The sequence below is a fragment of the Amia ocellicauda genome, chromosome 20, assembly GCF_036373705.1.
Source record: "Amia ocellicauda isolate fAmiCal2 chromosome 20, fAmiCal2.hap1, whole genome shotgun sequence".
Classification (NCBI taxonomy): Eukaryota; Metazoa; Chordata; class Actinopteri; order Amiiformes; family Amiidae; genus Amia; species Amia ocellicauda.
The window spans coordinates 22,384,814-22,398,945 of NC_089869.1; the positions used below are offsets into that span (position 1 = coordinate 22,384,814).

At 50.1% G+C, this 14,132-nt stretch overlaps 1 protein-coding gene across 5 annotated transcripts in view; it reads right to left on the reverse strand.

Moving 5' to 3' along the window:
• Positions 1 to 2,041: 2,041 nt before the first annotated feature.
• The window catches only part of LOC136715566 (C-terminal-binding protein 2), an 83,499-nt gene continuing 71,408 nt past the window's right edge, over positions 2,042 to 14,132 (reverse strand). For 4 of the 5 annotated variants that reach the window (XM_066692814.1, XM_066692811.1, XM_066692812.1 and 1 more), the window contains 8 exons: positions 12,189 to 12,343; positions 9,410 to 9,554; positions 8,363 to 8,569; positions 6,872 to 7,086; positions 5,593 to 5,723; positions 5,352 to 5,479; positions 4,924 to 5,041; positions 2,042 to 4,300 (listed from right to left, as the gene is read on the reverse strand). In XM_066692814.1, the coding sequence (XP_066548911.1) occupies positions 4,120 to 4,300; positions 4,924 to 5,041; positions 5,352 to 5,479; positions 5,593 to 5,723; positions 6,872 to 7,086; positions 8,363 to 8,569; positions 9,410 to 9,554; positions 12,189 to 12,326 (1,263 nt within the window). In that variant the 5' untranslated portion in view covers positions 12,327 to 12,343 and the 3' untranslated portion in view covers positions 2,042 to 4,119. The other variant, XM_066692815.1, reaches the window with a different exon arrangement.

Below are 14,132 nucleotides of genomic sequence, written 5' to 3' on the forward strand. Positions count from 1 at the left end.
CTCCTGTCGTGGCCCTGCCGGTGCAGAGAGGGGCCCCACACACACACGCTCATCTGGGCCGGCAGGACTGCGTCCTCACTTGCAGTTTTTTTTTTCCCCACTTGCATGAAATTTGCTTTTGTTTTGAAAATGAATAAACCTCCTCATGAGATTACCAGAGAGACAGGACTGGGTTCAGGGAGAAGTCCTGCAGCTGGCCAGCATGCTTTCACAACCCAGCGTTAATTATATATAAACACACATCTACTCCTTACTGCAGATTTGAATTTACAGTTTATTTCTAATCCATTCATGCAGTTGTAATTTCCAGTTTGTGACATGTTGCTCTAAAGCAGTGGTGAAAAGACCAGTTTTTCAGTTTTAGAAAGTCGATGTAATGCTGGAATAAAAGGGAATGTATTATCTGTGGTGTGTTTTTGTCTCAGACGTCCACTGACAAACTCATGACTTGCTTAGTAACTGTTATTAGTGGAAAAATAGCCTCATTGGGTGCATCTAATCTATGAGTACCTCTTTCCACACTGTGGCACGGGCTTCCCCCCTCCTCCCCGCACACGCGTGTTTTAAACCCATGACGCTCAACCACGCGTGTCCCGGGAGAGAGGCTGGGCTGTGGAGGTTGACTCTGAACTGCAGGCGAACTGTGGGAAACTGAGCCATCATCACGCATAACATCATTAACAGCCATCTTCAGCAGCTGTGCGTGGGAGTGTTTAATTTGTATGTAAATCCAGTGCTCAGGGTTAAAAGTGTATTCGCTGCACTTCATATATTTATATATATCCATTTCAGACCACAATAGGCCCTGAGAGACATTGCTCTAGTCAGAGCCACTCAACAACACCCAACCTGCTGTGATTTTACAGTGGGGCCTCGAGAAAAGCCGTGATTTTCTCCAAAATCGGTTTTGCATCCTAATCTGCTGAGAAAACACAAAAAAGCCTCTCCTTGCACTGCTATTCCGGACAACAATTCAGCTACAATATTTCCACATTGTGAGCCTTGTAAGGGAATAATTATGAATGTGCAGACAGGGGTCACATCCAACATCTGTAGCGCAGTTTTGTGCAGATGTCATTTTTCTTGTTGGCTTGAATAGGCTTCGGTTTCAAAAGAAAGTTCCAGAGACGTTTGGATCTGAAAACCAGTCCATCTTATTTTAACCCCCCCACCAAACAACGCCGCTTGCCCTATTTCCGCTTTAACTCTGCATGTGCATTTCAATACGAGGATAAGAGCGTCAGCTAAATGACAAAAATAATAATAATAATACCGAAACTCACAGTTGTAAATAAATCACTTCCCACAGCGCCGCCGTGTGGCCAAAGCAAATATTGAACCACTGGGGTTTTGAGACGAAGACTTACTCATGCTCTTCAAAGCCAACACAATAAATTCACTTTTATAGTAATAATGTCAGCAATTAAACTGTGTTTATCTTGAAACGCTTTTTTACTCGTGTTTCTCCTTTTTCTCGGGTGTGGTAATCTCTTAATCTATTACCTGCAAGTGCATTTCCCACTCCTTTTAATAGGGGACACTAACCACACTGCTGCATGTGTTATACAAATATTAAAGACAGCACATAAACACACACACGCACACACAGGTGCAAAGATGAACTACTAATGTTCCACTGATGTTCTTGAATACTAAGAGTTGCGCGGCCGGGTCAGGACAGGGTCTCTGAACGATTGACCTGTGCAGTCAGTGAACAATACAAACAATCCCTTTTCACCGAGTGGAAACGCCCACGGCGGCAGGAGGACTCGGCCGAGGGTCGGAGAGGCCACGAGAGGATGCAACCCGACCCGTTGATCCCGAGGAATCTGTTCTTCAGCCCTTGGATGTTGACAGACTGTGACGGAAATGACAAGCCCTGGACACGCAGGCACAGAGGGGTCACGGCCCGGTTCATTTCCAAACCTGAAACCCAGGAACGAGGGCTGGCGGAAGCCGAGAAACCTCAAAGGCGTTTTCACATCGAAACCAACAATAAAAACTTGAGACAAGCATCTAGTAACCAGATCTGATTTCAGAATTGTATTTTCTTTTTTTATTTGAACTGCACTGAATGCTAAATGTTCACCTTGTACAATAAACAAATACAAATACTCACACTAAAAACAAAACATACTCCTGGCAGCCATCTCTCGCTATTGTTGGGACACTAGTAGTTTTTTCGCTATCTCTCTCACTGAGCACCGAGTGCCCAGGGGCTCCGACTGGCCTTCGTTAGAACAGAACAAAAGAAACCAAAAAAAAAGGAAAAAAAAGATGGTTCACATAAGACTATGGTTATAAGAACATTTAACTAGGCAATACAAATCTAACAGGACTGCAAAACTTTAAACACCAAAAACATGTGATGTGTTCATTTTTTTTTATATAAAAATACCACAATGAGGAAAAGGGAGAGAGAGGGAGGGGGAAGAAGAAAGAGAAAATAGCCTGACTTTTTTTTTTTCCTTTTCTTTTTCAGACAAAATTTTGGGGGAAAATGTTCTGCAAAAAGTGTTTTTTTTTTCCTGAGTAAGAAATCCAGTTTGCTCTAACCCTTTCCAGTCCACCGCGGTAGACCGGTCTTTTCATTGAAGAAACATGTCTGTAATTCCACAAAGCTTGAACCGGCAAATCTGTAGAAAACTTGGAAAACAAATCAAATAAAAACGAAACCCTCTGTAAATCTTCAGCGTCAGTTTTGTACAAAGAGAAACAGTCCGTTTAAAAAAGCCCGTCCTCCCGTCCGGACTGAGGAGATCCAGTCAGTAACCTTGCGTTCTGTTGAGTGGAAGATAGGACAATGTTTGTGTGTTCGTGTGTTGTTGGAGTTTTTCTTTCTTTAAATGTAAGAGTTCATGTTGTACAGGCCTCACGCCACTGTAGGAATGAAATAAATACTGACTCGTGTGCTGCGTAACACTGACAGGATATGCAGATATCCGGAACTGGACTGAAAAGATTCGTAGATCACATGGAAACTGCTACGACTACAAGTTGCTACATAATTTTTTTGTGTTTTTTTAAATTTAATCGTGAAAATGATCCGTATAAAAAAATGTGACTCAAATGCCGTCTAAAAACTGAATGGTGGAACTATTGCATTTACAAAGGTTGGAATCTCCCACGCGTTTCCTCTGCGAGTCTTATGATGTGTTCGGGCCACATACGGCAAGAAAGCTTCTCGTCCAGGTGGGACCCCCGGGGGGCTTCTGACGCGCGACGTCCGAACACTGATATTGGCGCGGCCTGCTGTGACAACCATGGCGGTCTAGTCCTTTCACAGACATTACGAGCTACGATTTCTTCAATCCATCCTGCTGTCAGAACTCTCTTCCCCAAAGCGAGAAGCTTTCCTCCCGCTCAGCGGACGCACCGCCTCGGCCGGACGTGACGCGTCTCCTGCCCCCCCGGTCGCTGAAAGCAGGCCGCCAGTCTTCCCCGGACCTCGGTGGTCTTGCGATGGCGGCCCCCACGCTTCCGGAGGTGTGAACGTGTGAACTGGAGGTCAGGGTTCAAAGGTGGAAGGGCGTGATCAGGAAAGGGTCAAAGTTCACTCTGTAGATTGCCGCTGCAGTGGGCGTTTTTTTTTTTTTTTCGTTTTCGGTTTGTCTGATAAATATATATATATATTTTTATAATCATTTTTTTTTCTTTTTTTTTTTTTTCCACTTTAAAGAACAAAAGAAAAAATATTCATGGTCTTGGGGGGGGAGGTCAAAAACAGAATTAAACCAATAAGAAACATAAAAACATACATTAACTGACATGAAAGGGTCCTGCATGGGGGGCTGGGGGGTCAATAACACACGATGTCACTGTTCCTCTGAGCCCTGCGGTCAGTCGGTCAGTCGCGGTGGGGTGGAGTGGGGGGGCCGAGCCTCCGAGCCGGCATAGCTGTCCCACCCGTCTGCACGGCGTGAACACGGCAGCGTCCGAGTCAAACGAAAGATACGAGTGGAAACAAATCCCCCACCCCCCAAAAATAACAACGGAACGGAAAAAAAGAAACGACGTTGACGAAAGAAAGTAAAGATCCGTGGAAGTGGGTGCCGTGGCGGGGCCGGCGCTGTCCGTTGGTCCCGGGTCGCGTGTCACTGTGAAAGCCGCAGTCCAGTGCTATTGCTCGGTTACGTGCTCCCTGCTGTCCCCGTGTTTGGAGGGCTGGTTGGGCGACGGCGCCTGTGATGGGTGCGTGACGGCGGGCAGGCTGTGGGGGATGGGGACTCCGCCGGGCACCATGCCCTCCATCGCCCCCGGCATGCCTCCGGGGGCCACGCCCACCATGCCGGGCGGGTACCTGCAGGAACAATGGCAGCAGGGCAGCGCGGTCAGGTCAAAGGTCACTCACAGGGGCGCACTGGCCATCCATAGCTCCCTTCACCGAAGCCGAGGCCCAGGAGACAGCGGCTTTAAACGTCACAAGCGTTGCACGACTTCAGATTCAAACATCAACATTGCCCTGTAGCTACAGCCCTAATCTCAGAGTGTGGAGGGACTGAGGGGATCTGAGGATGTTTTTACACACTGGATACTCAAGTAAGGGAGCAGGTATTTCGGCAGCAGTGATAGTCTATTAATCACAGCAGGCGTAGTTATTGTACTGATATTGCTCAATAACTGTGTGAAATACTCCACAATCTATTGCATCAAGTTATTTGTTGTAATCATCCTTCAGCAGTGATATCGGTCTGTACTGTATTATACTAGTGTTGCAGAAGTAACAATGTACACCATCGAGCTGTGGTTCGACAATGGCGGTGCTGTATAATTCTACTGCTGGAGCTGCAGCTCAGTCTATACAGCAGAGCAAAGAGTGCAGGGGTTCAGCGTGTTTTCTGTGGTGTGGAAAATCCTGTTTCACTTCGTCAACGACAGATACATTCAGTGTGAAGTTTGAGGGTCTGTGCTGCTGTATCATACCTGTATGCGGCGCCGTTGAGCTCGGGGTGCACGACCTGCTGGTCCATCACAGACCAGGGAGCGTTGGTGACGAAAAACTCCTTGTTGACGCAGTTTCTCAGACTGTCTGGAATTCGGCCTGGGGAGGAGAGAGGTCAGAGCGAGAGGAACAGTTACAGAGACGCGAATTGGGATAATAGAATCATTAAATGTAAAAAGAACAATATACAACCCCCACTAAAAAAAACATGTAATAACAATTATAATTCTAGAACAAAGGAAGGGGACCCTCTGGGCGTACTTTAATTAAAGACGTCTGTACACAGGGTGGGAACAGTGGCCCCCACCAGCGAACTAAACCAGTCTTTGACTGCACAGATCCCCAGTGGCTCAGGGCCCCACTGCACCGGCCGGTCGTGTTTGGGGGTAGGAGGGACAGGAGGTCGTACCGGTGATGGCTCGGCGAATCTCCGTGGCGGCTGCTTCTCTCATCTCCAGTGATGCCTGCTCACTGTACCAGGCCGTATGGGGTGTGCAGATTAAATTGGGTGCGTCCTTCAGGGGCCCCTGGGCAAAACTGTGACGAGAATGACAAAATACATACACGTCAGGGAACGTCTGTCACAGGAGGAGCAGCGGCCTGTTTTTGAGTGTGTCTGGGTGTATGTGCGTGTGTTTGACTGTCCTCACCTGAAGGGCTCCGTCTCGTGGACATCCAGAGCTGCGCCCCGTATCCTCCCCTCCTTCAGCGCCTGGGCCAGGGCCTTCTCGTCCACTAGTCCCCCCCGCGCCGAGTTCACCAGGAACGCCCCCTGCCGCATCTGAGGAGCACAGCACAGTGTGAGGGGGTCAGGAGACCACAACCGCCCACGCAGCTCTGTCTCCGTCACCTCCCGAACCCCCCCATCCCTGTTCTGGACTGACACGGACGCGGATACCATCGCCCGGGTGAGAGAGACGAGGACGACGACCCTCAGTGCGTTGCAGGAGCAGTCAGGATTTTAAATCACCGCAGAGGGGTGAGTACAATGAAATGAGATCACATGGGGGAAGGAACAGAAACAAACACACTGCGTGCCAAAAAATTGAGGAAGAAAAAAAAAATGAAATGAATTCACTTGGAAGAAAGTAATCCCTTAAGCTCAACAAAAGCAGATATCCAGGACATGGAGAGGAGTGCTCCTGCCAAGCAGCCTTTTATTACGGCTGTCAATGCCCCGCACAAAACCCAGCACTGTAGGCAATCTCTGAAGCGCCTTTGTTTGGCAGGGATTTTTATATCGCGTACCTAAGGGCTTCGCCACATGTATAAATAACATGCTAACCAGGTTACAGGCGTCACTATTACACTTCACATGCGAAAAAGAAACTTGAAATTAACCTTGAAATGAGAGCTAGGAAAGAACGAATGCCATGGCGCCACAGCACCCCCAGGGGGCAGTATCTGCTCAGACAGAAGCCCAGGGTGAGCATGTGACCAGGGTGAGAGCCAGAGCTTATATCAGCTTCGACTGGCCATTTAAGGATGGCTCTAAATGTTGGTGTTGGTTTAAAAAAAAAAAATTTGGCCCAGAAATTAAATCAATAAAAATAATAATTACACAGTGAGAGAAATTCCGTTCTACTATTTGCCCCACAGCTCTGTCTGTTAGGGCTCAACAGAGTCGGAGAAGATACCCCTGATAAACAAGCGCGGTTTAACGAGCAGTGTCTATTAACCCGAATGAGCCATCGAATATCGTTAGTGCTAATGAGGGGTGTGGATGAACTCGACAGGAGCTGCACATGTATGTGTGTTGAGGATGCGCTGACTTCCTGCTGTGGCTGCGTGTGACTGAATAATGCGACCCCTCGCTTCACGCTGGTTGCGACATGCCTCCCTGTGACGGCTGTGTGTCGGTTAGTGTGTGTGTGTGTGTGTGTGTGTCTAACAGCAGTCTCCAGCAATACAGATGTCTCAGTGTGTTACCTGCTTGATGGTGAAGTCGTTGATCAGGTGGTGGTTGTGCTCGTTGAGGTTGCAGTGCAGCGAGACGCAGTCGCTCTGGTACAGCAGGTCCTGCAGGGTATAGACGCGCTGCACCCCCAGCGAGCGCTCCAGCCCGTCCTGCAGGTATGGGTCGTAGAAAATCACGTTGAAGCCGAACACCTTCGCCCGCACCGCCACGGCCTGCCCGGAGCGCCCTGCACCGACACACACGGGTCAAAGGTCAAGGGGGCAAGGGCAACAGGAAGGAAACCGTGACGTCATACGATTAACTGAGTGCCGAGTGTTCTGACGCACGGAGAAGTGTGGCCAATAGGTGAGACCTCACTCCGGACACATGCACACGGCCCTAGTTCCTCACGAAGTGAGGCGGTATCGGACACGCCACTCGTGGTTCTGCGCCCTCCCAATGAACAGCCGCTCTTCTGTGTGATCCTGTCCTCTGGGGCCCGGCGGACTAGAAGGGATCAATCAAGCCCTCCCGACACTCAAGGTCCCCCTCTGAAGTGTCGAGCATTTCCCAGTGCCGCCCGGGGCTCTCAAACCGAGCTCCTGGCGGCCGCGGCGTCTTTTGTCTTGCAATCCAACCCAGCTCCTGGTTAATTAATTGGTCTAATTAATCTGCTTCATTACAAGAGTGTGTATTACACCTCTACAGGCTGCAAATCGTGTTATAGGTAGGGCCACCCTGAATCTGAGGAATGTTTTAAGCCATCACCTGTAAAAAACCCGAGAACAGCGATACATAACTGGCAGAAGTGCAAGGCTGAGAGGAAGGAAGTGAGGTCAGAGCACGGCGGTCACTGCCATCACAAGGCGGGGAAACCACGGCCATGCTTTCATTTCCAATCTGCTGTATCTCACACTAAATATATATCAATATACACACACACACACGTATCTATGTATACACACACACATTCTTAATTCGCCACACCCATGTTTTGTTCTCTGCCCTGCCGCCACGCTGCGTTAATGGACGCATGCTAGTTGCTAAGGTACCGGGTTAATTAAGTCTTTGTTACTGGTTGTTGTTTTCTTGCTGGCCGGCCCGGTTTCCCTGCCAGGCGGGTGTTAAGCGGTGTTTTAATTGTCCGTGACTAAGGCGACTGTCAGGCTCTGGGATGGAGGACCCAGTCCTGCCGTAATTCTGACACAGACAGCTGTGGTGCAATCAGCATTATCTCCGGTTCAGCGCTCCACCCCGCGGGTCTCAGGCCCGGTCCAGTCCGGACGGTGCTTTAAGGAGCAAGCCACCGCATAGCAGGATTAAACTCTATATAAAGGAAAATGCATCGATCTCCAGGAAAACAATGCTGTGAAGTGGCGCTTTGCTTTGCCGTGTCGGGCTACAGTCCACACCAAGCGCACTGGCCTAGACTGTGGACTCTTAAAAAGAAAGGGAGGGAGGGAGTGAGAACAAGGGAGATGAGTGCAGTGATGCGGAGAGAAGGAAAGAAGGGGGTCACTCACCAAAGCCGATCAGCCCCAGCGTCTCTCCCCGGATGCGTGCGGCGCCGGATGCCACCTCGCGGATCTGCTCCACGCTCTGCACACGCGTGCCCTCGCGCAGGGCCTGGTACAGCCACGTGTTCCGCCGGTACAGGTTCAGGATGTGGCACAGGGTCGAGTCGGCCGTCTCCTCCACCGCTGCTGACGGGATGTTACACACCGCGATGCCTGGGACACATACATACAAACACACGCTTAGTGACACGCTGACCCCAGGAGTGTCAGTCTGCGGGGGCTTATATTCATCTCACTACACAGTGTAGATAATTCACTCTCTCTAGACACGCACACAGAGGACAGAGGAATCCCCACACCCCCAGGGGGAGGCCCTCGTCTGCTCCCGCTCCGCGCACCTTCACCCCGGAACCTCGCGGTGGCCGTTTTGTGTCAATTAAACGCATCGGCTTTTGTGTCCGCGAAGCAAACGAGCCCCAACAATGGGCGGCCCCTCCGGAGGACGGGCCTCAGCTGAGCTCTATCTCTGCCATCTCTCCCCGCCCAGCAGGACGTGTAGGCTGGGAGCGAGGCTCGGGGGCAGGAGGCACGTCTGCGTCAGGGGGGGCCCGCGTGGGTGTTTAAAACCCTGCCAGGGAGCAGCCGAGGGGCCGATGAGGGGCCGCACCCCCTCATCCACTCAGAGAGCCTTAAGCCCTCCCAGGATTCCTCAGGGGGACACGTGTGCCAACTGACACATGCTGTCATGGGGGTGGGGGTGCTCCACACAGCACTCCATGCCTCAAGGTATGGGATTATGAATAAATCAACAAACAAAACGGATAAATAAAGAAATTCCACTTTAAAATTGGTTAAAAATGTGTTATCACGTATTCCAGGGAACTGTGGTGCCAAACATTTCACAGGCAGGGGAGGGAAGAGAACTCAAACAACCAACATAATGAAGGGACTATAATAAAGATGATGACAACACTATTAATACTGCTGCTACTATGAATAATAATACTGATGACAAAGCCAGCACTGTGGGAGGGACACGGTGATGGGACTCACCCAGCTCCCCGGCTGCCTTGATGTCGATGTTGTCGTAGCCGCTCCCGATCCGGATGATGACCCTCAGGGCCTTGAACTTCTCCAGGTCCTCCCGGGTCAGTGTGATGGTGTGGTACATCATGGCCCCCACCGCCTCGTTCAGCACCTGGGTGGCACAGAGAGACAGCGACAGGGTCACTCACAGGCCCCCCATCACTCTGTCGTCTCTCTCTCCCTCTCTCAGATGGCCTCTCTCACAACTCTTCCCACTCTGGGCTCTTCCCGGCTCCACACCCGTGGCGCAGTCATCCTCTTACACCCCCATTAATCACACTAAACGGCACTGAAAACGACGGGTACGGACGGAGCTGAGGGAGTTGAGAGGTGACCAAGATGAAAATGGCCTTGCATTTTATTCTTATTTCTCCCATCATTTTTTTCTTTCCCCGACACGCAGCTGCTCTTCGGCTCCTCATTGCACAGATCAACTTTTCACACATCCTCCTGCTGGAGAAATAAGACCGAGCGTCTCTCAGGGGCCCGTGGGACTCGGGAAATTTCAGAACAGCATGAGGAATAAAACATCTCCTGCTCTCTCCCCATATCAGTTGCTTTTACACCATACACAACGTACGGCTAAACGCAATACTGACTGACTGACTGTTCATAAACAAGGTTACAATGTAGACGACCGAACCTATAAAACAGATTGATAGGAATCCAGATATTAAACAAACAGCAGCCAGCGCTTTCAGTAAATAATAGCTTTCAATTCACCTCCAGCTAACTATATTAGCCTGGCCCTGCCTGCCAGATTAGCAGTGAATTTCCATAATGCTTTGATTAGACCTCTGTCCCGGGAATCCCAGGTAGATTCCCATTCAAGGTTAAAGCTCCTCTTACACATTCATTTCATTTCTTTCGTTATTCACTAAAAGCAAGATTTACTGTAGACAAAGCATCCCTCCGAGAATAACGACTAACGCAATGAAATGTTTTGCAAGAGGAATAATTCCGGAACGCGGCATCGGCCTAATGGAAAATCTGAACAAATCTTTTTACGACGATTCAGGATTTAGGAGTTTAAAAATATGATTCTTGACAGCACGGGCTGACATTAAGAGCAGGTTGCTGCTCTGCGCCGCTTCAACACTTATTTTATTGGGTTTCCTTTCTTCCAGCGCCGATGGCTTAATGTGAGGTTTTATGAACACGGAGCACAATCTCCGGTGTGCCGATCCAGTTCTTTACAAACGACGCCCTTCAGAGTTACGGACTTGACAGCTGAAGATTGTGTGCCTCCGTGCGTCAGGGCTGGGGGGGGTCTGTAAAAACACACCTCGTCAGTGCAAGCGGCTCAGTGGAATTAATTAAGACTGGTAATTATAAAATATTCAGTGGGTTCAATGGTGTGTTTTTACTATTAAATATATTTATTTTTTACAAGAAATGTTAGATTTTTCTTTTTCTTTTCTTGCATTCGCTCCACAGGGATGATGTCAGGAGAAAAATCACTTTTGGAAAGATGGGATTGATTCAAACTAGAGTACAGAAGATACACTTGGGTCAAACTACCCACGGTGGGAATGCGTAGAAACAGCACACTGCTAAAGGCCGGCTCTGCAGCGCTGTCCTTGTGGCTCGTTGTGTGCGGACTTGTTTGGTGCAGGAGTCTCTGGTGGTACGGAGCCTGGAGCCATGCCGGGGGCTGAAGCAAGCCTGGGGTAATCAAGTCAGTGCTAAGTGTCTGGGCCGGATACATGGCGCACAAAGCGCACATGAATGTTGAAGACTGCCTGCACTGACAGGACACGGAGAGCACACAGATATATAATGAAGCGATGCGGGTGACTCTCAGACTCGGAAAGGTTCGTATCAGAAGCTCTGTGTCTTTTTTAAAATGTCATCTATACTAAAGACCTGGCTTTAATTAAGCGCAGACAGAGCTCCAGTTACTTGGTTCCTGCGGGGGCCAGGGAGGGACAGAGGGACCCCGCCCAGCTGCACCCTGATGCGATCCAGACACCATCACAGGGCTGCCCCCCCCCGCCCGGCTCCTGTTTTTTCCGCGTCGCCGCACAGGGCCTCTCCGGCAGAGAGCAGAGACGGCTGCCGCACACAGGTCCCATCTGGACACTTTGCCGTGCCACCGAATGCGCAGGAGACGAACGTGGTTTCAAACTCCAGCGATAAGAGCTGTATATATCATATATTAAAAAAAGCTCTGCAAAAGAAAAAAAATGGCGCGCTGAACCTCGCCGGGAGAGAGGAAGGAGGCCGAGCACACTGCTAGGCCCTGAAGGTAAAATTGTTTATGCACACAGCAGTGCGTTCGCTACCCTTGCTTTTCATTTTCATGTATGCGAGCGGTAGAGTTGGGTTCGAGATGCGAAAGCCACCGATATGATCTGCCCCCTACCCCCCACCCCCACCCATTCTCCAGGTCACATAGGCAAAATGTAATTACATTCCTCTCTCATTACGCGGCTCTCAATTATAAAGGTGCTGGTAACGCAGGGCTGTGGTGCCCTGGCACCCAGTCACATTAAATCCTAATGTAGCCACTTTATTTTAACTAGCACGAGTGTAACAGCCAATATACTTCACATATTAATTCTAGGAGAGAGAGAGAGAGAGAGAGAGAGAGAGAAAATGAACAGCAGAGAAGGAAACAGACACACTCATCAGACGCAGGTCCGTTGAGCCTCGGACAGAGAGTGAGCGCAGGAGGGGGGAGCGAAGGAGGGTGAAAGAAAGCAGGAAGCGAAGGGAAGAGAGAGTGTGAGGGCGTGGCCATTACCTTCTCGTGGATCTCCTGTGTGGACTGGGCATCACAGAAGGCCACTGTGGCCAGGTCTTTGAGGATGGGCATCTCCACAGTACAGTCTCGCCCATCCAGCAGCGCCACCAGTGGCCGGGGGTGCATGGGCCCGTTCATGATCTGGGGCCGGATACCTGGAAAGAGCCGAGAGACAGGCAGGGTGAGGAAGCAGGCGAGACATCTTTCCCTCGGGCCGAGAAGGCCGGCACAGCACGGCGATTAAGGAGCCGTCACAGCACATAGAGCAAGAAATCTGTGCTACCTGTGGTCAACATGGAGACTCTGCAGATAAAGCACGCTGTCCTGCACAACCTAGCCCATACTCAACACACTGTAAACACTGTGGGGCCCAAAGGCCGTCTGTCCATCAGGAGCCCCCCACCCCCTATGGCACTCCCGCCTCTGTAGATCAGGTTTCTGTTGTCATAATCAGCGCTGGTTGCTTAAATGAGCAGCAGCCCAATAAATCAATAACCGACTTGCAGAGGATTAGCAAACGAGCTCCGCTAATGGGCTGTGCGCCCGGATCATCCATCTCACCTTGCACTTCCCTTAAAGAGCAATCAATTACCCGCTTTCAAGCCGTGAACAACAGTGTCAAACTCCCAGAGTCTCCGCGAACGCGCCTGACGGGCTGCACTGCTGGCCAGCGAGCCGGGCCCGCCATTCCCGACAGCCTTCCACAGCAGTCCCGGGAGAGGCAGCTGTGGCCCAACTATCCCCCCCCACACTGGAGCGAAACACGTCTCTAACCAGGGCTTGTCATGAAGACCCTCGAGCAGTTGGCAGCTCGACGCAGGTGTGGCAGCACCTGAGCCCAGAACAGAACCATTTCCACTTCTTATTTTAAATGCTGGCGAAGCACGGCGCCAGTGCCATAACCTCTCAGCCAGCAACGGCGCAGAGGCAGTCGGGGGAAGCGATCAACAAAGGAGCGAAGCACACATCACATAACAATTTTAACTACCAGCAAGTGAACCGAAATGCTCAGCGTCAGTGTTGCCAGCCGCCAAGAGATATTCTGTGGGAGGCAAGACAAATGATTCAGACATCTTTGCCTCCCTCGCCTGGGATAAACAGACAGGGAACAGTTGAGAGAAGAGAACATATACATCACAAACGGAGAGGACTCGAAAAATCAGGAGCTGGGCACAGGTAAAACCCTGACCCTGAATTACCAGGCCAATGGAAAACAGACACTAATGACAAACACCAAAAAACAAGTGGCCAGGCAGGTAAAATTAGTTATCAATAATGTTCGATATGCTTGTCATTGGTTGTGAGTGGTTGCTCATATTTGGATCAATAATGCAGGGACACTTCTCTTCTGTCAGAAGAGAAGAGAGAAAGGAAAGACACAAACACACCCGATCGCTCGACTGTGCTCATCAGTAGCGGGACACGGCCACCGTCATCCTGGTACTCCCTCTGCCTCCGTTGTCATGGTGATTACTTAACTGGCTTTGGCCGGATTATAAAATACTTTATTTTAGGCAGTGACATCTGTGCCTCTGTCAGAGATTATAACCACAGTTTTTTTTCCCCCCCTTCTTATTACTCGGCTACTTCTCTCTCAGTAGTGACGCAGGTTTAGCGAGCTTTTCATTTAGTGCTGGGTTTACAAATACAGTGAGAAACGGAGACAAATCGTGCCACAAACGGTTACATCGCGAACCCTCTCCTGTGGTGCAGCGACGGGGGTCCGACTGCGGAAGTGCGAGCTGCCACACGGACCTCCATAGCGCACACACCGCCATCAGACAACTCCACAGCACCGGCTGAGATGAATGTTTTGTGGTCGTATTAGATATCTAACTGTGGGTCGCTTTTTTTGTTGTTTTTGAGGCCCTGTTTGAAGAGGAAAGGAAGATGGGGGGCCTCACCAGCAAACACCATACTCACATGTAAAGGTACACATTAAAA